Source organism: Harpia harpyja, chromosome 1 (assembly GCF_026419915.1).
Source record: "Harpia harpyja isolate bHarHar1 chromosome 1, bHarHar1 primary haplotype, whole genome shotgun sequence".
Classification (NCBI taxonomy): Eukaryota; Metazoa; Chordata; class Aves; order Accipitriformes; family Accipitridae; genus Harpia; species Harpia harpyja.
The window spans coordinates 59,660,690-59,687,368 of record NC_068940.1 but is presented as its reverse complement, the minus strand read 5'-3'; the positions used below and the strand labels follow the sequence as shown (position 1 = coordinate 59,687,368).

General features: G+C 39.5%; 1 protein-coding gene and 1 long non-coding RNA gene across 2 annotated transcripts; both read right to left on the bottom strand.

Annotated features, from left to right (window-relative positions):
* Window positions 1-1,406: 1,406 nt before the first annotated feature.
* LOC128145655 (uncharacterized) lies at window positions 1,407-5,389 on the bottom strand. Its single transcript, XR_008236536.1, has 4 exons — window positions 5,280-5,389; window positions 3,303-3,498; window positions 2,882-2,977; window positions 1,407-2,437 (listed from the first exon to the last, which is right to left on the bottom strand). It is a non-coding gene; the product is annotated as an uncharacterized LOC128145655 (long non-coding RNA).
* Window positions 5,390-5,742: 353 nt separating this feature from the next.
* Window positions 5,743-13,709, bottom strand: LOC128153494 (mediator of RNA polymerase II transcription subunit 1-like). The gene is made up of 8 exons (XM_052813299.1): window positions 12,990-13,709; window positions 11,593-11,870; window positions 9,521-9,592; window positions 9,354-9,428; window positions 8,084-8,154; window positions 7,189-7,254; window positions 6,594-6,702; window positions 5,743-5,878 (listed from the first exon to the last, which is right to left on the bottom strand). The coding sequence occupies exons 3-8, from the start codon at window positions 9,589-9,591 to the stop codon at window positions 5,743-5,745; spliced, it is 528 nt and encodes a 175-aa protein (XP_052669259.1). The 5' UTR covers window position 9,592; window positions 11,593-11,870; window positions 12,990-13,709.
* Window positions 13,710-26,679: the final 12,970 nt, after the last annotated feature.

Sequence of the window (26,679 nt, the reverse complement as noted above, 5' to 3'; positions counted from 1 at the left end):
ATCAGCTTTCACCTTGGCAGCGTTCCTGAAGATAGCTCTCATGACAACTGGGACTGACATGCAACTGAAAGAAGAAATGAAACATTAGTCACTACTATAGACTTCATCCATTCTTCAGCGTACTACTTTTTTTAAACTGTGGCTGACACCTGAATGATAGGTGTGGTGGAAAACAGCACTACCTCCTTGCATCCTTTTGCCTTGTACAACCTAATAGGTGTTACATTGTAACTACAATATAACTACATGTCCTATACCAGAAACATATTGACATAGCAAAGTCAAGTGCTGGATCTTTGAGTTTAGCAGTGCAAAGAAGCTTTGATAGAAAGAGTGGGAGGGTTTGGTTAAAAAAAAAAAAGTCATAAGGGTGCTTTTAATGAAAACCTAAACTAATAATATCAAAATATATTAATTCTTGCTGAGTTTTATAATTGTAACTTTCATGTTTTGTATAAGACAGGTGCAGAGCACATCTTCTCTAAAACACTATCTAGACTAGAGAAGGTTTTTTCCACTGTAACAGTAGAGTTACCTGGTTCTGGGAATAGTATCCTGTGACTTAAGACAGGGCAGGCTAATTAAACAGGTCAAAATCCAGCCTGCAGTGATCTTGCTGTCACCAAATAGATAATAGTTGTGTACTAGCTTATGCCTAATGAATTAGTGCTCTCAGCCCTTTCTCTAGCATACGTTCATATATCACAGCAACTTGCCTCTCTCGGAATTTGTTTCAGAAAACAAGCCAGAGACAGTGTTGTAGATGTGCCGTATACACCTGTATTGGCTTTGTGTGGCAAGGTTTTTGGTAGCAGGGGGAGGTTACAGGGGTGGCTTCTGTGAGAAGCTGCTGGAAGCTTCCCCTGTGTCTGACAGAGCCAACACCAGCTGGCTCTAAGACGGGCCAGCCAAGGCCAAGCCAGTTGGCAACAGTGGTAGCGCCACTGAGATAACAGAATTAAGAAGGAAAAAGAAGTTGCTGGGACACAGAAACGGCAGCCGGAGAGAGAGTGAGAACATGTAAGAGAAACAACTCTGCAGACACCAAGGTCAGTGAAGAAGGAGAGGGAGGAGATGCTCCAGGCGCCGGAGCAGAGATTCCCCTGCAGCCCGTGGTGAAGACCATGGTGAGGCAGGCTGTCCCCCTGCAGTCCATGGAGGTCCATGGTGGAGCAGATATCCACCTGCAGCCTGTGGAGGACCCCACGCTGGAGCAGGTGGGTGCCCAAAGGAGGCTGTGACCCTGTGGGAAGCCCGCGCTGGAGCAGGCTTCTGGCAGGACCTGCGGATCTGTGGAGAGAGGAGCCCACGAAGCAGGTTTTCTGGCAGGACTTGTGACCCTGTGGGAGACCCACACTGGAGCAGTCTGTGCCTGAAGGACCGCACGCCATGGGAGGGACCCACACTGGAGCAGTTCATGAAGAACTGCAGCCCATGGGAAGGACCCACATTGGAGAAGTTTGTGGAGGACTGTCTCCCATGGGAGGGACCCCATGCTGGAGCAGGGGAAGAGTGTGATGAGTCCTCCCCCTGAGGAGGATGAAGCAGCAGAAATAACATGTGATGAACTGACCGTATTCCCCATCCCCCTGCACCGCTGGTGGGGTAGGTAGAGAATTCAGGAGTGAAGTTGTGCCTGGGAAGAAGGGAGGGGTGGAGGGAAGGTGTTTTGAGATTTGGTTTTATTTCTCATTACCCTACTCTGGTTGATTGGTAATAAATTGAGTTAATTTTCCCCAAGCTGAGTCTGTTTTGCCTGTGACAGTAATTGGTGAGTGATCTCTCCTGTCCTTATCTTGACCCATGAGCCCTTTGTTATATTTTTTCTCTCCCCTGTCCAGCTGAGGAGGGGGGAGTGATAGAACAGCTTTGGTGGGCACCTGGCCTCCAGCCAGGGTCAGCCCACCACAACACTTCACTTTCTGAAAAGAAGCACTGGTTTGTATTAGGTAGATATGGAAAGAGTCCTTTCCATGCTATTCTAAGTTATACCAGTCATGAGACTGTCATCAGCTAGAGTCTTCAGAAAAGCATATTTACAAAGGAAAAAAGCATCTTTATAAAAGGTGAAACTCTCTTCATTCAAAAGTGTTTCCCTGCCCCACATGCTTTCTACTAGAAAGAAACACTTTCCATCCCTATTAATGCTTAAAATTTTTGAAGGAGGTACTTAAGACACTGAAGTAACTTATTCTCACTATTATAACTTTTGACTAGAGTGAAGTTTTCTGGTTGCTGAGTTTATGGCATTATGAATGCACATGATATTTCCATTAAATGGACATCTGAGGTTCATTCCAACTTAGGAAATAAAATGAAACTACTTACCGCTTCACAGCTCTTGCTATAAAGTCATCACTAGAATTTAGAGTTGGATCTTGAGGATTTAAATGAAGGCGACATTGGACTTCTCTGGAGGTTATAACATCAATTAGCACTAAGAAAGAACAGAATATAAGTATTTCAAAATAAACATTTTTACAAACATTGAAAACCATTCTTTCATTTTGATGCTTCAAGAGAGGTAAGACTGAAGTCAATGGGAAGGGGCTTGCAGCAATGCTCTTGCATAAGACTTGCTTTTTCCTAATATGCTTAAATCAGAAATAGTAGAAGTTACAATTTATTAATTAACTGCAGGCCAAGACAGAATAGGATTTGAGTATTTGCATTCACTTTGTTTTATGCTGAATACAGAACACTTCTTAGTAAGCAGTTTGTACACAAGTGCTACTTCATGTTTTTCATGGGTTGCACACCATTGAGTGTAGCCCTTAGAAGGTATTTGTAACCGAGAAGTGTAGTGCAAGAGCCTAGATAGATAGAACCAAGTACCTTGTCAGCCCAGTAAAGAGGACAGTATCAATTATTCCACACATACCACAGGCTAAATTCTCTTTCACAGGATGAAGGAAAAAGACAGAAAAGCTGGTGTTCTTGTGTGGTACCACTTCAAAGTAAAGCAGTTCTGAATCATCTAGAAATAAAATTACTATTTAGTGATATCCACCCATTGAACCTGGACTCTGGCTGAATCACATACCAGAATTTAAAGAACACTGATACAGTAGAATCTAATTATTCATTACTTTGGCAACTTAGTTTATGCTTATAGAAGTGTCAGGCCTAGGAGATTTTTTTAAAAAATATTCAGAGTGTAATACTGGAATTAAGGATTTTTTATCATTTAAAATACCCCACAAGTAATGACAATTTTGGCAAGGGAGTAAATCTGTTAACACCCTGCTTAGAAGCTAGTTTCTCGCTAATACTCTGCTGTTACTTTCAACCACATGATTTACCTTCATTTATATGCTTCTCAGAGACACAGGTGCTAATAAGGCTGTTATATGCCACTTGATGTCGAAGAATCTCTATTACACCAGGCACACACTTCGGATGACTAAATGGGATTTTACTGATGAAGGCTCCTGCTAAATCTGATTTTTCTGAGCCCTTGTTTATGAAGTAACAGTGCTTTGGGCAATCTGGAAGAGACTGAACAACAAGTATGGTGATATTTCAAGCACTGAAAACAAGAAAGTAAAGCTTGATGTTATCAGGCAACTGCACAATCTGACAGCAAAAATAATTTTGGAAGACAGACTTCTAGCATGTCCGTCATGTCTGTCTGCATTTCAGTAGAAATATAATCCTTAGAGGAAGGTAAAAGGTCCACTCTCCCTCCCAAATGCATCCAAATTAGGCAAATATACCCCAAGCCAAGTGGTCAGGAGTTCAAGTGCCACCAATTCTTCCAACTACTCTTCAGAGCCTCGTAGGCTATAGAAATGTTAACAACCAAGATCTTCTCTCAGAAGAATATCATAGTACTGCTGCTTGATGGTTGTACAAATAGGATAGCAGTTTTGTCTGAAATCTCTTCAGGTTGTCATATGGTGTTCCTCCCCCCATCACTACTGCTTTCTTTGGAGGAGCATGTTTGGCTAGAATATCTCCCAATGATTCATTTGAAGAGGAGGAAAAGAGGAGACAGTAAGAAAAATTTGCCACCTGTTCATGTTGACAGTGATTCTATGACAAAATTAGAAGTGCAATATTGTGTTATCTACTTCAGGATGCCAAATGGGAACTGTCACCTTAAGAACAGGGTAGGGCAGTTAATTAGCAGGGTCTACATTAAGAAAAGCTGAAGAGCAGAATAAAAGAGCTTTTCCTTGTATGATCATGGAGCAAAAGGTTTCCCCTACATTCCTTTCAAGGTTAGAATTCAATTTAGTAATTTATTTCTAGAAATAAAATCTTTAAACTCAGAAGCAAAACAATCTCCCAGCAAGTACTAATATTTTAGGCAATTGCTGAAGAGTTACAGTGCCTTTCACATGTATTTAATAGAAATGAAAAATTCATCCCATCTTATGGGTTTTACAGAGAAGAGCTTAGCTAAACCGTATTTTAACATGGTGTAAACTTACTGCTACCTTCTGTACCACGACCTCAAATTCCAAGAACTATATAGGTAATAGGTGTTGCTAACACTGCTAGTAGAAGAGAAAGAAGTGCCCTATTCTTTTGTTTTGAATGAATTGCAAAATTAATGTTTCCTAGCAAAAAAAAAAAAAAAATCTTTGAAGTTTGTCTTGTAGTTGCCCTTTATGTAAGTAAGTATGTCTGGCAGAAAGCATCTTAGCCACCATTTTCTATTCTAAAACTTCTCCTCTACATCTAATGTAGCCTAAATTAAAAATTGTTAATAAAACAGTTACTAAAAGGGAAGCCATCTACAGTTAAACCACCATGGCTCTAGATAGTAATTGACATCACTGTTTTAACACTTTACACTTTTCTTCCTGCCAGTCCCTTTAAAAGGAATCAGTATTCCTAGTGTTACCTAATCAACAAAACTTTTTTGTTAAAACAGCGTGATATGCAGTGTGACATGCAGCATGATAAAGACCTTCAAAAATCTAGGTAAGTACCATCTTGGGACTTGCTTCTCACACCAGCCAATAAGTTTCCTTCTTTGTAAGGTATTAATGATAAAGTTCTGAGCAATTTTTAGAAGAGTAAATATTTGGGTTACACACAAATTAGTATGACTTCAGCAGCCATGCAGAGTGTTTCATTAATGAGGATGAGAAGCGCACTTACTTGAAAGGGTCTAATATTGCTTCATAAATAACTTGAACTATTTCCTAAAGACCATTTAAATACTGTTGGGATTCTGGGAAGTCTGTGTTGCTTGCTTATGGGGAAATGTAATTCGGTATATATCTTGCACAAGGGCAGAGTGTGTGTCAAATGCACATTATACTCACCACAAAGAAACAGGATTTTTGTGTAGACAAGTCTTCACTGCATTTTTCTTTAAGGGTAGACTGAACAATCAGCTCATATAGAGGAGCTAGTTTCAAGCCAGTAATCTGAATTCCTGAAACCAGGTGATTTGTTTTTATTAGCGTTTAGGTTATGACTGTACATGAAAGCTAATACTAAAAACAAAACCAATGTTTTGAAAAGACAAAAACAATCTCCTTTCTTATTCCCTTTTTTACTAATGGGAATTTGAGGTAGAGTGTTTAACAGCTTTGCCTGTAATTGTCCTGTCTTTCTTAGAACTTTTGTGTTTTGCACTGGTTGCTAAAATGTTACACTTGGGTTGATAGAACAGAACAGGTTCTGCCCCAGAAACGAGTTTTTCCTCTTACAACATTAACACAGGGAAATAAAAAAAGCAAATAAGACATGCATTGTCACAGAAGTACTTAGTCTTAAAAACAATTATAACATGCCTGTAAGCCTCTGTATCTCTTCAATACTGGATGAGGACATAGGAATAGGCTGGTGAAACTTCAGCACAAAAAAAGCTGGCAAATCCATGCTGAATTCATCAGTCAGTGGCAAAAAAGCAGGGTTGCTGGGGAAAAAAAGAATGAAAGCTTGTTACAGGAATTGACATAGCAAGGACTTTTGGTGCAAGGCCACTGTCAGATCCCTAGTAGTTTACTACATTCCATACTTTGTCTTGAGAAAAGTTTTCCTTTATAAACGCAACTATAGCCTTTAAAATTTTAAAACAAGGTTAAGAAGAAGACTGGCAGAAAGGAAAAGAGAGCCACCAGAAACTGAGGAACAGTACATAAGGGTGTTTGCTATAAATTGTTCTATAGTGATTTATTTTAGAGAATTACTTCGGACTTTCCCTCCAGCCTAACAGTGAAGTAGAGAGAGATAAGGTGTCAGTATCCATGGTGGGATGACAAACTATTTTGTATAGTTAAGGTGTAATATCACTCAATATATGCTTTATTTACTCTGAAACCATGCAGGAGTTGCTTGTTGAATACTAGGAAGTTAAATAATATTGTTCCAGTGGCTCCTTCTGGCTTCAAATCTATGAATAAATCCATAGTTCAATGCAATTGACACAGTTAAATATGAACACAATAACTTTGAAGTCCGTTTGGGAAAACTGTAAAAGCCACAGGTTATAGAGGGTGTTGGTATGGAGCATAATGCCATCAGTAAAAATGAGCTTCCTGTTTTAGCAGAGGCTAAATGTAAGTTATGCTGAGGTTAATGCCAATGACTTCTAAGTCCATTTCTGTATGGAGAAGTGTCCAGAGCCTCACCTGTCCTCTCCAGCTTTAGAATCTACAAGCAGTGGAGAAAGAGGAAGTTTGTGGAGCATATCTGTGCCTTCAATAGTTACAACTGTTTTTATTCCACATACCTGGGAACCTGAGGGAGAAAGAGAAGTGCATTATTTTCCTCCTGTCAGTGTAAATTAATCCTATGCATACAAAACACACAATGGTAAGGTCTTTTAAAGGTCAGGTCCAACTGACAGCCACAATGGCTTGGGCAGCAAGGAGAAGCCTGCATAGACCACACCCAAAACGCCAAAGTTGCCTGATGGTGATAGCAGCAATAGCTGCTTTTGGGACATGCCATGAAACAGATGAAGCAACCACCAGTCATTTTCATGCTGGCTAGGCAGTTATTTTGTTTGATGTCACTCTCACTTCAATTTGGGTCAAAAGCCAAGATACGGGAAAGTAGTTTCCTGATGTATGTTATAATTGTGCTAAAGTGCATCACATAAATCACTCTGCTAAACTAGAATTTTAAATCTTAGTTCTGAGTTTCATTAATGAACTTTGCTTAACAAAACAGGTTGTGCTGAAAAAGTTATCACATTAGTTATTTCTACTTTTCTAGCTTTACCAGGATTTAGTTCTGCTTCCAAAACTTGATAGGGAGAAATGTAAAATTCAATGTTCATAGGAGTTCCTGAGAAATTAAAAAAAAAAATGGTTACTACACATGTCAATAGAGGAAATATGCTAGGCATCTGTACACAAAGAGGAAAAAAAACCAAGAGCAGTGTAGATGGGCAGAAGGGGTTTCCTCATAAGAGTACATCTCTAATTACAGTATATGTTCAAATCACAGCATTTTCTTAGTCAGCATTTAACAGCTAAACCCTCAGTGTATAAAGTCATCAGACATCTTTGAAAAGACTAGATTGTTTCTGTCTCTTGCACAATAACCTGTTGTTCAGCCTTAAAAAAAACTAGCTGAACTGCTATCCTTCAGTGACTAGTCTGAAATAGAAGGGAAAGTTGTGGTAGTTGCATAAGGGACACTCACATCAAGCTGTGCAATAGGATAGCGGTAGCATGTATTAGAGGTACTTCTATGAACTATCACACGTTAATGGTTAAAGCACACTTCTGACAGCATAGATGAACCAAAAAAACCTTTCCAACTGACTGTATTTGCCTTTTAGGCAGCATGACTATTATCTCAGCTACTACCGCTGTCATCTCATGGTTACTCCCAAACTGTGGTTTCCCACATAGCCTCAGAATATTGCTGGCTTTGCTTTTCAGCTGCTGCAAAGTCAATGTTGCAGCAGCTGATAAACAACCTGGCCTCTTTGTATTTTCTCCTTCTGTGTATCTCTACACTATCTGAGAATACAGAGTAAGTCCCTACAGCATGTTTTATTTATAATAGAGGAACTTTACTGTAAACAAAGATCAACTCAGTAGGGTTTTTAATTACAATTCATTGAATCCAGGAAGAAAGAAAAGGAAAGAAAGAAAAAAAAAATCACCTCCAGTTCTTGGCACCAGGTGTCCTACTTTTCCGTGAAGTACTTCAGTAACTCTGTTTACATCCTGTGTTCTAGTTCAAAACACATCTTGATTAGTGTTTCCCGAGTTGCAGTGCTAGCTAGGCTAATGTAAAGGATAATTTGCACCCTTAATCAAAGGGAGACAATGTTTTCTTGGAAGTAGATTGTGTCTCCATTTGTTACGGCAGCTTCCAAAACACCATCATTCCACTCATGCATCACTCCTAGGACTTGGGCTTCCAGTTTCAACCCTGTATCTGAGCTGTTTCATGTTGCAATTTGATGTGCTATTTACCAGCAATGAAGAGGGACAAAGAATATTGGAGTGGCAGGTTGAGCAAGGAGTGAGGAAGTAACCTGGATAAACTCAACCAACCAATCTCTAACCTCAGATGTGATCATACAGCTGAATACATACAGCCATACAATCACATAACTGTGTATTAAAACTCAGCAGTGCATTAACTTATATCATAGGTGGGACAAATAATCTATTTAACTCATAAATAATATTTACTGAGATGTCAGTGATCAGCAAGGATATAGTATATTTATTTGTTCATGCAGTTAGTATGCTTCATAAGGGAACACTGTAGAAAAATAAGCCAAGAGTGTGTTTCACATTACGGAAGGCCATGCTTGCTGAGAGTACTTAATGGGCAAGATATCAGAAAAGATGCTTCAAAAATCCAGAAGGAAAGCACCGACCTCAACTCTGATTTTCTGAAAAGAATGAAAATCATTGTACAACTACCAGAGGGTTTAGGAAAATCCATTTCCCATCTGTCTGTAACCCTACTCTTTGAAGGGAGAAATCAGAAAAGGAAGGATAGGAAGAAAGCTAGCATCCACTACTCCTGATCTAAAACCTGAGCACAAAGTGAGTTACCCAAACAGCAGGACCCCCAAAAGGTATATTTTACTTCTGCCACAGGGAGATTTAAACATGACTGCTGGCTTTCAGATGCACTGTTTGCTCCTAGTGGGTGGTCACACGCGCACACACCCAAGCTCTGCAACCAACCAGTTTCCCAGCAAGTCTCTTAGATAAAGCACAGGAGTTCAGTAGATCGTCTTGTTTGACGTGCCTGGGGTTGGCAAACTGCAGAAAGGCTTCAAGCTTTCCAGTGGGAGAAAACTCATTAGCCTTCCACATCCTGCTCTATAATTAGATCAGTTAACTTGTTTTTTAGTGAAATGAAGGGGTGGGAGTGGAGGGAAAGGGAGGAAGAGGTAGCCTTCAAGTTACCTGTCTAGAAGAGACATTGAATAAAGATCTTTTTCAAGGGCCTGCAAAGCAAAGTATCCCTTAGCTTTCATTTCGCTAGGAGAAAGAGAAGACAAATTATTATTTTTGTAAGTAAACAAAAGCTAGGCTATGAATTTTAAGTTTTTCAAGTAAAAATAAGTTGCAACCTGTTTCCTGGAATTTGATACAGATTTGACAGGTCTTCTAGAATCTTTCCAAAGGCATCATAGTTCTTCATCCTACCAAAAAGAAACAATTGCTATCACGCTACTAAATGAGATGGATAATAAGTCTTTTATATCTAACTTGCTAGAAAAAGCACCATTTCAGAGCGACATAGGCCCCCTCCTTATCAGATCTGGCAAGTAGCAGTACTGCTTTTAAAGAAGATAGCAGGAAATGTGAGTCCTTGGCTCTGTTGCAAAAAGCAATGTAATTATAGCTGACACTGGTTAAATACACACTACTGAAAGCAATAGATGTGCACAATACACAAATTTGACAGCTCATCAGCTGCAAAGCACTTTTCCTAATGTTCCAATAAAGCTAGTCACTAGTAACACTTCCCTAATACAATGCACTTGTACATTGTTCTTTTCATCAAAATATCAGGGATTATATTAATATTGCACTTCACAGCACCCTGTGAGAGAAACAGATCTTAAATACAATTGATAGATACATCAACCAAAAAAAGAACAGGGGACAAGTGACTTGCATAAGTTTGTGAAGGAATGGTTCAGACTGCTCAAAACCCCAAATTCCTGCAGATTCTGACTAGCTGTGATAGCCTGGAGCTCTGCTCGGACTAACACACCAGGTATTTACTCACCTGCTTAAGTGGATTTTACAAGCCTTACTAAACTCTCTAGTGCTGCAGTCACACAGAGAAAACACAAGAGTACTCAAGAAAACACACCTTCCCCTTCCGTGCAGATGTGGCTGCAATGTGGATCAGCAGAGAGACCAAATAAGCCTGCCTGGACTTTAACATTGGGATAAATACTTTACAAACAGAAACCTAAACAAGTCGCTCAGCTCTTCCATGGCTCTTTCCAACTGGACTAGCAGTAAAGCAGGGAAAATGGCGGGAAGCAGGCATGCAGGTACAGGCACAGACACAGCACCAGCCTCTGCATTAGCTGGCTGGTTCATCATGATTTTTGTTACTTTGAGACTCACAGGAAACATTACACATACAACAGCCTTACAACCAAATAAAATACTACACCAAGAGGTGTAGAAGTGATACTTGCACTTCGTGCCAAATCCTAACAAAAACAGGAGGGCAGACAAGTAGTATCAACAGTGCCAATGGTAACTATATGCCATTGCTCAGAGCCAAACTGCTGGCAGCTAACGTCACTGGGAGTCAAAACCCTAGGAAAATGCAAGACACAGCTGTTTACACCCATAAAGATAATATAACTTCATTTCTGAGGAAAGAAAGGGCTGGAAAAACTGATGGTGCATTCAAGTCCACATAGAAGAGAGATGAAATATGCAAGGTCAATGATTATTCTTTTTCTCTTTACTTTCCCTCTCAACTGTTCTGCCAAGTTATTTAAGTAAGAATCCAATTTCTTAAATATACTCATTATTAGTAAAACCTGGAACCTTGATCATATTGGCTGGAGAACTTCTAAATGGACTTTTAAGGTAGTGGCCTGACCTGGAACAGCAACTATTCATACAGAACAAAGTGTGGTAACAAAAAAAATTAAAAATAAAAAAATATATATATAGTGCCCTACTGCTACATGAGAAAATTAAAGTAACATCTCCTTCTATGCATTTGCAAAGAAAAACAGGCCAGGTGATATCACCTTACTTTCATTGCTGTGACAGAAGCCTGAAGGACATGTAGTTAAGACATTTGCATAAGGGCAATACGAAGACTATTTAGTATTTTATGGAAAGAGAAGGGGAAAAGTAATATCTGGTTTGGATCTGTAAATCTGCCAGTGCTGAATTGTCATCATCAGTCCATTTCCAGAATCACACGTCCAAGCAGGTCTACAATTCTTGCAATCAACACAAATGCCAGTATTCAAAGGCTGTGTTCAACTGGCAGCTAGAGCCTCACTCCATTGAAGCAGATGCAATTTAGCTGTTTTCAGTGGAATGACTTGAGAAATAAGTGATGCCTGGAGTATCTTTTCATATTTATATTTGTTTCAGTTTTAGCCTTGAATTTACAAATTGGAAGTGGGTAACAGCAGTTACAACAACCACCAACCTTCAATATGGAGCACTGGAACCAACGTCCCACATAAAATAAAATCCCCAAAGGTGTCAGTTCTTCTGTTGTTTTCTGGATTCATATTATTGTTTCCTGATTCTTGCTTTTTTCTTTTTTTCTTTTTTTTTTTTCTTCAGTTCTTACACTGAAACCATCCTAGCCTTGACTTCTCCACAACACTCAGAGAAACACAAGACTCAGGAATTCCTTTCCATTCAACAAGAGACTCTGCACATGATTCTTTACCTTAGATGCTGCACCAAGTCATCACAAACCTACAGGAATAAGAGAGAGGAGTTTCATGTTTCTTACCATACTTTGTGAAACATCTCTTAAAAGCATGTCATTGGTAATGATAAGATTGTTTCCCATGACTTTTGATTAGCTGAATGGTTAGCTTAAAAAAAAAAAACAAAAAAAAACAAAAAAACCCCACCAACCAACAAAAACTAGACTAACATTACAATAGTTAATACATGATATTAATATAATAATTAGAAGAACAAAGTCTCTGTGGAAGAGGATAAAATTAACAGAAATAGTTTGTTGATAAATTCTTTCCAGGAAAAAAAAAAAAAAAGCACTTTGCCAATTTTTCTTTTATTGGCAGTTACTGTGCTAAAATTCTCTGGATATGCATTTTCATCCTAATAATATTGTCCAGCACTCACTGTGCTGTGATCAACAGCCCTGTGCTGGTTAAACAGAAAAACTTGAAATTCCTGGGCTGACTGGAGCTGAAAAAAAGGGACTAAATTAACTCCAAATTATTGTAATGATTTGGATACTTACTGATAAAAATCAGAGTTTATGCTTCCCCCCCACACCCCGCACAGCTTGCTGTTACATCTTTGATCTGAAGGATTGTCTGTAACACTGAACAACTGCAGAACATGGTATGTGAACTGCAGAGTGATATTTTGCCAATCTTTTAATGAGAAATTTTGCAAGAAAAACATCCCCTTTAGTTGGAATACACACACTCCTAAAGAAGGCAGAAGGAGGAACAGAATCTCTGGTAACAGTTCCAAGACATCCTTTGGGAATATATATTGCACTACACCTTGTCAGGAAAATATCTTAAGAGCCTGTTATTTACTGTATATTGATAACTTCGAAGTATGACAACACAAATATTTATGCAAGGTACTATAAAATTCTTGGAAGGTGGGCATGTCAGCCGAGTTTTACCTTAACATTTAGCACTACAGTGCTTAATATCTGTAACAGGGTTGTAAGTTTAGGTGAGACAGATGCCTAAAGAGGTAGCTAGTGTCATGCACAGGCTGGCAGGTGTGACAAGACCAAGAGGAAGCCAAAGGCTTTCTGACATGGCAGCTGGAGGCCAGGTGGGAGACTACAGGGAGGTGAGAGACAAAGAAAATTAACTTTACCACAGGAGCTTCTCCGAGGTGAGCCAACTTTACGTCCACCACCTTTCCATCCTTCTCCAGCTGAACTTCTACATAAAACATGTTCGACGTTATATAGCAGACAGTCCCACTGGGGCTAACATGAGCATTAAGCCTGAGGAGAGGGAAAGAGAAAAAGAAAATAACAAACAAACAAACCACACTTGTATATCTAAAATTTCTGTCACATGAAGAAAGGAAATGAGTATAGTTTACTTGGTCGTGGGAAGAGACACCAGGGATGCTTCAAAAATAACTCTTCCTTGGCTCGGCTTCTGAAAACTATCCAACCAGGCAATACATTTGTGCTCTGCTCTTTGCATTACTATGTTGTTTTGCTGAAAACTATTTACCTCAGTCTGTAGCTTTGGGACCTAGGCATGCATGCCCTCTCTTCACCCAACAACCTCCTGCACAAAGGGCTAATCAAAATAGGCAGTTACGCCTGTTCCAAGTAACACACTCCATTAGAACACAGAGCTAAAAAAAAGTATTGTTGACAAGCCATCCAGATGGTATTCCTCAGTGGACTTGGGGCCATGCTTGCTCATTTGCATTTATTCGTAAACAAACTTACCCTTTTTGTTTGGATAAAGATTCCAATCTGTTCATCACAGAAAACAAAGATTTAGCTGCAAAAAACCAGAAATGTTATTTAATCAGGCTGCAACAATCAAGAAGTAGAACTAGTATTATCCTGCTTTAAAGCGTATGATTTAGGTAATGAGAAAATAGTATCTCTTGCATGACTTCTTGTTATTAATGACAACTATTACCCTATGATTAACAAGTGCTGTGCTGGGTAGAGCTCATTCTCAGACTTTGAGAATAGCTATAGCCTGAAGGCTTAGCCCAAAGATGAGTCACAAGTCTCTTGTGTTATATCCACCTCTGTGTTTGTACATTTGACCTCTTTGTGCAGAACATCACCAGTAGAGAAGGATGGGTAGTTTCCATAGAATATTAAAAAAATACCCTTTGAGTTATCTGACAGCTTGTTACCATTTAATGTCCTCTGTATCTTCTCCATGCAAGAGCGCAATGGATCATCCGGAGCATTACTGACAGGCCGTGGCTTATCCTAGCACATTTGTGAAAACAAGAGACAGAGAAAGACTACTTAAATTATTAGCCAAAAAGGAGTATCACTGCATGCGAGACACAGAACACCGATGCCCAGTACAACGAAACACTACTTATATCTTTTTGTCAAACATAGAGGTGACCTATGATTGTAGCTATCTCTAAAGTAGCAGCACTGAATGGGTTCATGAAGACCCTATTGTGCAGTAATTATATATCAGAGGCCTTTGGACCAGGGAGTGGCTTTCCATTCCCTTTTCTTTTGAGCTGAACACAAGCTGTGTCAGCCAATTTCACTGTGATACTAGAGATCAACTAAGAAAATACTTAGACTTTTATTTTAGGAGGAATCTGCCTGAGTGAAAAGGAGAGATCAGTAAGCACCACTTGTGTACTTGGTTAGACTCAGGGTGCAAGTTCCAGCTGAAGATATTAACTTAAGTAGCAAGCAAACTCTCCCAGCTTCTCTTCCAGCTCTTGTCTGAAAACTTCTCATACTTCACACTTCAATTCACACAGAACATTCGCTGCTGAAAAGTTTTCACTCAGGACATTGTTTTCAGAGTAAGGCTTTAGTTAAGCATTAATAAAAAGAAGCATGGAAACAAATGTGACTTTTTATACTAAGCTCACAGCAGTTATGCTAATCTGCTTTTTACAAAGATGATTCTTAAATATAATTAGCTACTGGAAGGGTGGGAGACATGGAATGACTTAAGGTATATGACTGCAGGAGAGAGTCTAGATAGCAGGTTTCAGGCCAGTTTCTGAAAAACAGTCTTTTCTCTCATTCCTATGGGCAAGAAATTGTCTTTACATACTATGAATATGTTAATTATAATGAATGGAAAATAACCTAAAGTATTAAGACAATCAGTGCTAATTCCTGAAGAGTTAAAATAATGCAAGAAACAACCTCTAAAGTGTTAAAATAATGCAGGAAACTTTTTTATCCAGCATTGTAAGAAAAATCAGGAGCCAGGCTATAATAGGCACCAGCTTTGGGGGTTTGGGGGGGGTTTTGTTTTTTTTTTTGGGGGGGGGGGGGGGGTTGGTTGGGGGGGGTTTTGGTGGGTTGGTTTGTTTGTTTTAAGTCAAGCAGGTTTTGAACCATCTTGACAACCTGCTCTTACGCCACATATCCTCTCACCTTATCTGCGATACTTACCATGCAAAAATGGACAAGTTTCAGAGTTTCAGTCCATGGTTTTTGTTGGTATTTTAAATGCAACTGTTCCATTAAAGCATTTGTAGAAGTAGTTCTCGCAGCACCTGAAAAACATGTCAAAATATTCTAAATATAACAGCATGTATTTACATTGGCAACCAGAAAAGTTGGAGGAGGAAAAATATAAAAACTTGGTAAGGTCATAGGTGTTATGCTTCCAAAGAGGAGGCAGAAAAACATTTAGTTGACTTTTGCATACAAATATCTAATTTTTATAAGACTTCTGAGAGAAAAACGGCAGGGGGAGATTTTGTATAGGCAAGTATTCTCAATATTAAATACAGAGATGCAGCCCGATCTTCAGCTTGTTAAACAACTAGGCTTTCTTTACCTATGCACAATCTCATATCTGTATTGTTAATAAATACCAAGGCCTTGCCATGGGTTTTAGGCACCCAGATTTCTACACCCACCTAGAGCTCATTAGAGCTAATTTTGATTAGAGATAAAAAAAATCAGAGATAATTTTTTATGATGAGGGTGGTGAGGCACTGGAACAGATTGCCCAGAGAGGTGGTAGATGCCCCATCCCTAGAAGTGTTCAAGGCCAGGTTGGATGGGGCTTTGAGCAACATGATCTAGTAGAAGATATCCCTGCTCATTGCAGGGGGGTTGGACTAGATGACCTTTAAAGGTCCCTTCCAACCCAAACTATTCTATGATTTTGCAGAGAGATAATCTCAATGCAGAGTTGTGACTACTTTTTTTTTTTTTTCTCTCATTGGGATAGCAAGGAAGGAGAACAGGGCCAGAAGGAACATTTTCAGTCCATCATCAGTCTCCTTACAAATATTCTTTCTGGCCTTACACAGAATCCAGAGGCTCAAAGAAAGTTTTTTTGCTGAGACATGGTACACCCATAACCACTAATTCCATCAAGAATAAGCCTGGAGTAAACTTCTTAATACATCAGCCTGAGACAGGCAGGAAGTCTCCAGACTGATTAATAAGAGGAAATTGCATCCCTGCAACATGCCACCGATTCTGCTCTGCCCCTTAGGACCAGAAGAAACATTGCAAAGCGCTTCTTTGACCTAGAGGGCACAACAGCCAGTGAATTGTCCTCTGTAACCTAGCAGTACTGCAAGGGGGGGAGCAAGACAGACTAAGAGAGGGACTGCTATACCCTTTACATACACCAAGCAGGTATGCTGAGTGGGGGCTGGCAACATCTTCCTCCTGCTGGGAGGATGAGAGAGCAGAAACCACATTCTCCTATAAAGCAGGCCACCTCCACCAGCTGGACAAACAGAAAGCAGTGGACCCAGACCAGCTCTTGCAAGCACCCCTACTGAGGAACATGCCCCCACTAATGTTCCCACTCACCCACACCTTGATGCCTACAGGAGGGCTGCAGCCCACCCTGTACCTCCATCTGCATCCACACCACAAAGAAACCAGGGCTCCTATTTGTAGCACCTGCACCACAGCACCCACAGGTGCTGTGCAAGGCAGAAGGCTTACTCCCTCACAAAACTGGTCCCCAGGGGTTGGTGTTTGAACTTGAGAAGCTTGATAAACACAGCAACATCACCTTTCAACTCTGCTAATTTTCAGAAGGAGTGAAGCACCCTGTCAGCCATGCTCTTCCACATCTAAGTCCTAAGGAGAAGGCATAATGTCTGTCCCCACCTTTTCAGAAGGTGTAGCACTGTCAGGAAAAGGCTGAATTTAACTGAGAAAGGCAGGAGGAGGTATGATAGCAACAATCACTCAGCAAAACAGGGAAGCACTCCACAAGGGAGCTTTTAGTCTAGTTCAGGGGTGGATGGGGGGGGTGGGGGGTGGGGAGGAAAGATACTATAGCTATCTATAATGTTTGCACTGTATTTGTGCATCCTTTTGTGGCCACCTTGTATTGTTTGTCTCCTTGTATATAGGAATCAGTGCACGATGGCAGTGTGGGGTTCAAGGTTTAATCCTGGACCTTTGTATAGGCACTAGCTTGAAACTCGGTCACCAGGGAATGCCAGGTCTAGAGCAAGAAGAGCATGTCTCCTACATAAACCCTGTGTGGCAGTGTTTCAAGATGTCTTACAGCATACTTTCTGTTTTCAGCTGTCACCAGTCATGCTGCAGTGCCTGAAACAGTCTCATAACATGTAAAGGAGATGATCTTGGACTTGTATGCAGGTACATAAGCAGAAAGGAAATAGTCCAGTGGCCTCACTAAGATTACAGAAAAAACTATGTGTGAACCTAGGAATCCCAAGAGAAGTACAAAGTATGTGCCAAAAAGTGGTATTTGTCTCCAAACAGACAGGTGTCAAGCATATTACTTTGGGAAAGTCAATGCAGCTGGAAGAGTTAAATATGTTTGCATTTCAGCTTTTACAAAGGAAGTGAAATGTGATCAAAGAAATTGATGATGTAATTCCACACTTATGGTAGATCACACTTCCCTAAAATTATTAGCTTGGTTTATGCTATTAAATATTCATTTATTTTTAAAACTGACATTAGAAGTGACTACAGGTATTATAATGAGCTTTAGCTGTGAGTTAGTGCATCCACTTAAAAACATGTTTTCAGCATTTCTAGAGAGGCATTTTAGCTTGGGTTTGCTTGAACAATGTATTGAAATGTTTTCCGGTGGGCAAGAACATGTACTATGGCACATGTAAAGTAAGTAGGCTGCCTCAGTCCAGATCATGTGAATGGGTGTGTGCATATATGACATACCACAACTTGGTAGTGTTTAATATTTTTGTGGTGATTTTCATAAATGTTTGCCCTGATCCAGAGCTCATTGGAGTCTCAGTGATCTTGATACTGACTCCAGTGGTTTGATCATGTCCTGAATAAGCAAAAAAGTAAAATATTTGTGACCCTCTTGAAGAGAACACTTCCAAAATAATGGAGGGAAACATGCCACTGCTTACCTTGTCTACACAATAGCTGTTCTGCAAATAAACAGAGGACTTGAAGTTTAAGTAGTCACAGTCCAGCATGGCTGATAAGCCTAAAATTCACTTTAATTTTTAAACACAAAATAACCTTTTCCATTGTGCTCCAATGTATGTATGTAGGTAGATGAATTTGCATCATTTTTCTGCAATATAGTGCCAGGTTTTCATAACAAATATTCCAAGACAAGTAGTAGCCTTCATATCTACATAAAATTGTAACATTGACTAAGATCATACATGAGAAACAGCAGCTTAGGCTTTGTCAGAAAGCTCCTCGGATCAAGGTGTTGTTCCAGTATTCAGAACTGTCGTATCAAATTAACACACTCAAGAGAAGAGTTAAGAGTGCTGAATAATTAAAAATGTTCTAATCATAGCATCTCAGGCATATTAGATACACAAATGTTTACCTGGGTCAGTTCATGAAAAAAAAAAAAAGCAACTAGCCAAGCGTTATCATTAGTATAAAAGATAATAGGAATTACCACATGAATCCTGCATGCCTACCTGCTCTAGATCACTCTCTTTGTCTGTTCAGCAAAAACTGCTGCTGAAAGAAACTTTCATGTGCACAGTTACAAAATAAGTTGTCCCCAGAGAAAAAAATCTTTTCTTACTCTCAAATAATTTGAGGTTATCTTATCTCCTTTTAAAGGGTTAAAACTGGTATGCTTCTTTAGGGACCTTTTGAGAAATTCATTATTATTACCACTTTGTTTATTTTTGTAATGGTTTTCCACATCTTGCTAAATTCCTGACTCCGTAACATGCTTTACAATGCATGCCCTGGGAACGTTTTGATTCATATGAAAATAACATTTGTAATTTCATACTTCTTGCATTTCTGATGTTTTTTCCATTTCACTGAATGGCACTTTGTTTTTCTGAGAAAGCGTCAATGTATTTTCCATTCATATTCTTGCATGAATTCAAGTAAACTATTTGTTTCAGTGCAAATACTCTAGTCTTAATACAGAACAAGGGAAAACTTTGCATACTGTTGATACATTTTAATGACAGCAGTTTGGAAAAGATTCCAGGAATTTGATATTCAATGCAACATTGGTGTATTTTTTTGTTTCTGGTTTCTTTTTGGCGGCTGGAGGTTGCTTTTTTCTATTAATCTTACATCCAGTCTTGATCTTTTTTCATCTAAAGAATAAAAATAAAAATAAATCACGAGCAATATCTTTACTGGCCTGCTTCCAGCACTTTCTTGAAATTGCATCTTTCCAGAAACCCTCAGCTGAACTGTTGATCAGAGAAAACAGCAACTACATAACAGCCCACAGTAAGTCTAAATACAGAATTGAGGCCTGGGGCGGTCAGTGAAAACCAGTGGTTCCAGTTAGAACTGCAGGATGCGTAAGAGGTGTTGCTGTGATTATCTGAGTTGATACCTGGTCAGGAGATCAGAGGTAATACTGTGTTCTTTCACAAAGTACCATGGGATTTTAGAGTGATCAGCAGTGATAGAGCTATAAAATGGGCATGTAACTGGAATGTGAATCAGTGTTTATCAAAAATGGTGAGCATTCAAACAATTCCTTTATGTATCCTAGGTGCTCTTCTATCTAAGGTAGGCTAAACCCAGTGCTGCTTAGCTTTTATGAATCATAGCTTAGTCTGATACAGTCTATAGTTTATGGCTTTACAACCCATAAATACTACAACATGTTTTGTCATCTTTCCTTCACTCTCTACATCTTCTCCACAGTTACGGAGTGTAAATATTTTGTTCCTGAGAGTAACATCAGAATGTTGGTGTCTGCATTTTATTTCACTACAGCCATATAGACTGAACTAGTTTTACTTCACAACTTACTGAATAGCACTTCTGGCACTGTAATCTGAGGCACTTAACACTGGCAGGCTTTGACTGTTTCCTACTCGTCACCGAAGGTGATTAAGATCCTTCAAAGCCAAAGGCTGTTTAGACAGACACCAAAAAAATGGTTTGTAGCAAACAGACAGGGATGTAGAAATGCATTGACACTGACAGGGCATATCTTTTCCTCAGAGCATAGTCAAGATAACAGCTAACATTTGATTTCTCCTTGACATTAATATTATAATCTCCAAGTAGTTCTTGTCTAAGTCTTTTCCCAAAGGTACTAGAGACGTGCGACCATGATTTAAATCACCTCATGAATGGGAGGGCTGGCTTCACATGTGCACATTTTCTTTTTACAAGGTTTCATAGGACACTATAACTGGTGTTCATAACTGAACATTTGTTGCTTATCCTACATCTCTCATCTCTCTAAGACTCTTCTGATAATTTTTGTAACTAAAATCAGGTGTTGCACCATCATTCATGTTCTTTACTGACATCAGTCAGCTGAAATCAATGGAACCCATCACTTAAGAGCTGCAACAGCTCTACTTCAGGGTAGAAATAAAGCAAATACAGGTGGAACATAATCTGCAGAATTAGTAATAACCATAATATGTTGAATGTCCACATTGAAAATGTTACTGTTAGAAGGGGGGAAAGAATGGGAGCTAAGAGTTAGTTGAGGAACTGAAAATCATGATGAGCATAGAGGAGGTAACTGAGGTAGAGAAGAGGTGAAATAGAGGAAGAGAATAATTGTGTTTGAAGGAGATTTCCACCTGTATGTCTCAAAGTTAACACACAGGAGGGCAGTTTAATTATCTTGTTTTTCCAGACTGGGAAACAGAGAGATGGGGAGAGGAAGTGACTCCTGAAGCTGGCCACAGCCACAGAACTAGAAACCAAACTGCAGTTTACCTGACTTCACTATAGCACATCTCCACCAGAAGTAAGAAGGAAACCTTCAAAGAAAGAGAAAAAGAAAGAGATGGGGAAAGAGACTGGAGAAACACAAGAGGAAAGGCTGTAAAAAGACATGTAAAAACTATGAAGTAAGTGTGAAACCATATAAAGTATGAAAAAGAGGAGCAATAGAAAAGGAAGGACATTGAAAGCAGAAAAGGTATAAAAAGGAAAAGATGAGAGAAATAATTATATAAACAACTCTAAGATTAGAAAAAATATTTTTACAATTTTTTAGTGTTATTTTCATGACAGAAAAGTGAAGTGTCTTTAGGTCTACTTTGAGCTATTTTAAACATATATTGGTTTGGAGATGATTGTTAGGCTTAAGTGCTCTGACTGAATATATATCAGGATATGGGTTATATAACATGCAGACTAAAAAAAGAAACAGCACACAGTGGCAAATACTGATTTCAGTAAAATAGTATGTGGGAAGGACATATTTTTCAGGAAAGACAATACCATAAAGGAGCTCAATCCCAACAAATGCCAGTTAAAGATGTTACATCAGTGTCGTGTAGACAGGTACTCCCTATAAACTACATATTTTACATTCTTCTATATTGGTTAAGCAATTTGATACTGCTTTTCATATCTTATAAAACCAAAACTAATTAAACTATGAAAACTTTTTATAAATACATGCAATAAACATTGTATTATACATTTTAGTGCCTGTATATATTTAGACATTTGGTAATTCTTTAACTATGTTCCTAATAATGTTTTTGTCTATTCTAATATCTCACAAACCAACTGTACTGTAACCCTCAAATCTCAGATTTCCAGATTCCTAGTCACCTACTAGAATGATGTAATCTCTCCTAGCTCTGTTGAATGACAAGATGAATGACTGCAAACTCATCATTACTCTTGGATTCATTGTTATTCAAGTCACTTCACTGCACTTTCTCTATAGGCACAAAGCATTTGGGGATGGATTATCTTTTCAAAACGGTAAGAAAGCTATGAGTGCTAAGCACCATGACTAGCTCAGATGGAGTACTGAGAATAATGTCATTTGGACAGCTAAGAGCTAAGCAAATGCAAGTATCATCCCAACAGTTTATTACAGTAATCCCACTATCTTGTTTTTAGGGAGCATGAATCTGTTTGCAAGTGTAGGGGGACACCTGTGACAGGTTTGGAGGGAGTCACAGATGATGGGAAGCTCCTCCGTCAGCTGACAGATTAAGATGTTTTGGCATTGAGCAAGAGTAGTAGGAGCAACAGCCCACACAACCTTTGTGTGTGTGTGTGTTGACTTGTGGTGTTCAATATCTGGACTGGACTGCTTCATTTTGAGAATAGCTGATGTTTATCTGTGCACATCACAAAAATACTCCCTGGGTTGTATGTGCTGCAAAAGCATAGAGAAAGAAAGACTATTCCTGCCTTGTAGAGCTTAACCTCTAAATATAAAAGGCAGATGAAAGTTAGGATGGGAAACAGACAGACAGTGGACTGGCCAGGATCAGAGCAGATTAGTGACACTGTAAGAGTATGTCGTGGTTTAACTCCAGCCAGCAACTAAGCACCACGCAGCTGCTTGCTCGCTCCCCCCTGGTGGGATGGGGGAGAGAATCGAAAGGGTAAAAGTGAGAAAACTTGTGGGTTGAGATAAAGACAGTTTAATAGATAAAGCAAAAGCCGTGTGCAGAAGCAAAGCAAAATAAGGAATTCATTCACTACTTCCCATCAGCAGGCAGGTGTTCAGCCATCTCCGGGAAAGCAGGGCTCCACTCCATCACATGTAACAGTTACTTTGGAAGACAAACACCATCACTGTAAATGTCCCCCTCTTCCTTCTTCTTCCCCCCAGCTTTAGATGCTGAGTGTGATGTCATATGGTCTGGAATATCCCTTTGGTCAGTTGGGGTCAGCTGTCCCAGCTGTGTCCCCTCCCAACTCCTTGTGCACCCCCAGCCTACTCGCTGGTGGAGTGGGGTGAGGAGCAGAAAAGGCCTTGATGCTGTGTAAGCACTGCTCAGGAGTAACGAAAACATCCCTGTGTTATCAGCACTGTTTTCAGCACAAATCCAAAACATAGCCCTATACCAGCTACTATGAAGAAAATTAACTCTATCCCAGCCAAAAGCACCACAGAGTAGAATTAAGATTACCTGAATCCCAATCCAGTAGGCTGTCCCCTAAGACCTGGAGTTGTACTGCTTAACAGCAGGCACCAAAATAAGCTTTGTCACATCAGATTCTCCTGCTAGTTTTTTGAGAGAAACAGGCATACTCAGAAGAAGATTCAATCCCCCAATACATGCAGCACCCTCTCAAGGCAGCCATTGCTCTCTGTTGTGTAAAGTGGGAGCTACGTACCCAGCCTGCACTTGGGCATACCAGTTAAATACCTCAAGTGTAGTATGTCCCTAAAACCTGACCATCCCTTACATAAACACACACAAAAGCACACAGAGTTACAAACTTGGAAAGTATGAGTATGTTGATAATTAGCCAAGCAACAGTTTACCATATTCTTCACTCATTGTTACTTATGATTTTTCACAACTGGTACAAACTGGAGGCAGGTGAAAGTTTCTAGCTCTTTCCTTTTGTTGGGGGGGTGATTCTCCCCAGAATACATGGTGGATTTGAGCCGGGTGGTTTCTTTCCTTCAGTCCTGCTACTTAGAAACTCCATTAAATCATAAATACATTTCATGCATTTTTATGTGTTGGTAATAAAACATTGTCTAATAAATTCTAATACAGCTGTGCCACCAGCATAAAAGTGAAGAAATTACCCATAATACTAGGAAATCCTACCTCCCTGTATTGATTTCAGTTCAGCAATACTTCACAACACAAAGGCCTGCACACCCACAGACCCAGCAGATGCCAGGCTAATCGATTCTGGGCTGAAACAGGGGGGTGCCCTCAAAAACCGGGAAGTGGTTTTGTTCCCTTTCTATTTCATCCCTTAGAAAAATGAAGTCTCTCTCACCCTGGATGATTTATTGAGATCTAGAAGGAGGAATAGAAGTTTTACGCGTGGTAAGGTGGTTTCCCAAAGAACGTGGTTCATTCATTCATGTCAACAGAAATCTAAGATAAAATTACAGTGTTAAATTATGCATACTTTAGACACATATTGTGTGCTGTAAAATGTGTGCTAAAGTAAGGGAACAAGTATTTTTTGTTCCCTGGGAAAGGAAGTTGCACATCAGTGTTTTTCCCAAAGATTCAGACGTGTTTTGTCTGACATGTCCACCTTATCTTTAGCTTTTTAAAATAAATAAAATTCTTGTCAGTATCAGTTGATTTCTTAGTTGTATTATGGTACATAATGCAAATACTACTAGGACACAATTAATTACAACTCTGCTTAATTACACTTTGTAATTTTTCTCCGCAAGTATTTTATGTGCAGAGCTGTACTGGCACATATGCTAATACATAACAAAGGACAATCACTACATACAACTTTAGGGCCACATTGCAAATGTCTACTACACTGTCTATAGGGGTTTAGGTGCCCGCTGTAGCATTTAAACACCAAAGATCAGTGAGCAATTCAAACATGCTGCTACCTTGGGCTGCCCAACCCTAAGTTCCTATGCGGTCAATGGAGGGGAATAGTTGCAATACCTACTCTCCTCTGACCAGTTGTTCTCTTACACTGAGGAGCCAGAGTCACACCCTAAAATGTCACGGGTGCTACAGAGATACTGTCACTGTGGTCACTTGCTAACAATTGAATAGGAATTATTAATGTAATGCATTTTCATGGAAATATTTCTGTTAGTTTTGGATTAAAGAGCTCATTTTTTCCACTTGGTTTAGGCAAGGTGCCAGGGGGCATTTTACAAATAGAGGATGAGGGGTACACTATAAACTGTTTTTTATTGCATTACGATATGCAGCTTGGGCCACGGGACAAAAATTCAAAATAAAATGACATTTGTTGTCTTAAACAAGATAGTTCTAAAGGGAGATCAAAAGGACAAAGGCCACATCCATTAACAAGCAGCATGGTGCAAAAGGGGCATTTCCACAGAGTGAAATAGTTGGTATCAAGGTCCTGGCAACCACACTATATGTATTACAGGGAGGAGGTTATTTTGGACTAGCTCTAGTCTGGTCCCGGACAGAATGCCCATTAGCAGTGGAAGTGCCCAAGGTGCACTCCTGCAGTGCATCTCAGTGTCCTGTCCTACACAAATCCAGTTTGCCTGTTCCAAGACCACTCAACAATGCAAATCAAAGCAGAGTAAATCAGGACAATCGAGAGCTTAGTTTCAGAGGTGTACTCCTGATCTGAACCATAGCACTAATGGCCAAAAGAATGTCTTTGATACTTTTTAGGCACAATCCAAACAGCTATTAAAATCAATACAAAGACTTGGTTGACTTCAGCAATGGAGCTTCCTTTGCACACAATGTGAAGGGAAGGAGTACGATTACTGGTCAAGAAAAGATGAAGGGAACAAGAGAGAGAGAATAGGAGTGACTGCATGTGTATTTTGTCAACCACCAGTGACACCTTTCCCGCAAGTGATGATTTTTAAAACTGTGTGATTTCAGGGCATGACTGAATGCAGGTGTTGAAGACAGGGAATAATCATTCTTGGCTTCTCTGTGCTCTGGGAAGTATTGAATGGCTGCAGACCACAGTATTAATGATACCTTAACTATGACTCAGCCAGTCTTCCAACAGAAGGGTTCTGGAATACGTATTAAGAAGTAATACAGTATATAGATACTCAAAGGGCTGCAGATGTTGGGCCAGGATTTCTTGAAGACCCCTGAATCAATATGTGTACAGGGTCATGCTAAGACTCTTCCAACATTTTTGTGGTCTCATGAAAAGGCTAATCATATCTAGCATGTACATTTTTCCATGTCATGAAATATCCAAACTGTTTTGTGTCTTATTTTGGCTGTTCTGTAGACTCAGTATTGCCAGCTTTCCTTCCCACCCCCCACCCCCCATTTAACTGAATCCAACATTTCTTTGTGTAAATGAATGTATTTTGGTATTTTAATCAGAAAAAACTGCATCTGGATCGCTCCTTTATTGCTATCAGTTTCTCAGACTCTGTGGAATACGCAAAAATTAGCTCATACTGAAATGTGAGGCAAATGAAACTAAATCCTAGAGGGAGATGGACTAAACACTGGCTAAATGTCCAAGATGTCAAAAATTGCAGAAAACTGAGCACAGAGAACAAGGGAGATTTTAAAGTGTGCCTGCTTTGCAAATAAGAGCACAATGGCTGTATGATGCGAACATCGAGGTCGAAGATTTCCAGCTAAGGTGATAAAAACTGGAATTTCCAAACTTAGAAACTGCTTTCAGTCAAGTAATTGTGAGGAGGAGGGGAGGGCTCAAACCAATATGTGTTGTCCCTGAATGGTTACAGCCTGATAAAACAAAAACACATACTGAGCTGCCAATTTCTATATTATGCTTACGTTCCATTACATCACTTAGGAGTTTAAATCATGCTGTGTTTATGCAAAGCTCCCATTTAAGTCAATGATTTAACAGTGAAAGATACAGTTATTAAGGCATCATTATTATTTGAATTACTGTTACTAACATGGAAACTCTCTTCTGGTATCTCCCCGCTTTGTTTGGCATCTATAAAACCCTTCATGCACAGTGGTCCACGACTATACAAAAAGCCCCTAAAAA

Bases quoted from the DNA above. Each gene is read 5' to 3' on its own strand.
- LOC128153494 (XM_052813299.1), bottom strand. From the start codon at position 9,591: ATGAAGAACTATGATGCCTTTGGAAAGATTCTAGAAGACCTGTCAAAT. The intron at 8,155-9,353 runs GTAACTTGAAGG...GTTTTGAACTAG, and splicing joins TCAATGTCTCTTCTAGACAG to AACACAGGATGTAAACAGAG. The intron at 7,255-8,083 runs GTGATTTTTTTT...TTAATTTCTCAG, and splicing joins CCTGGTGCCAAGAACTGGAG to GAACTCCTATGAACATTGAA.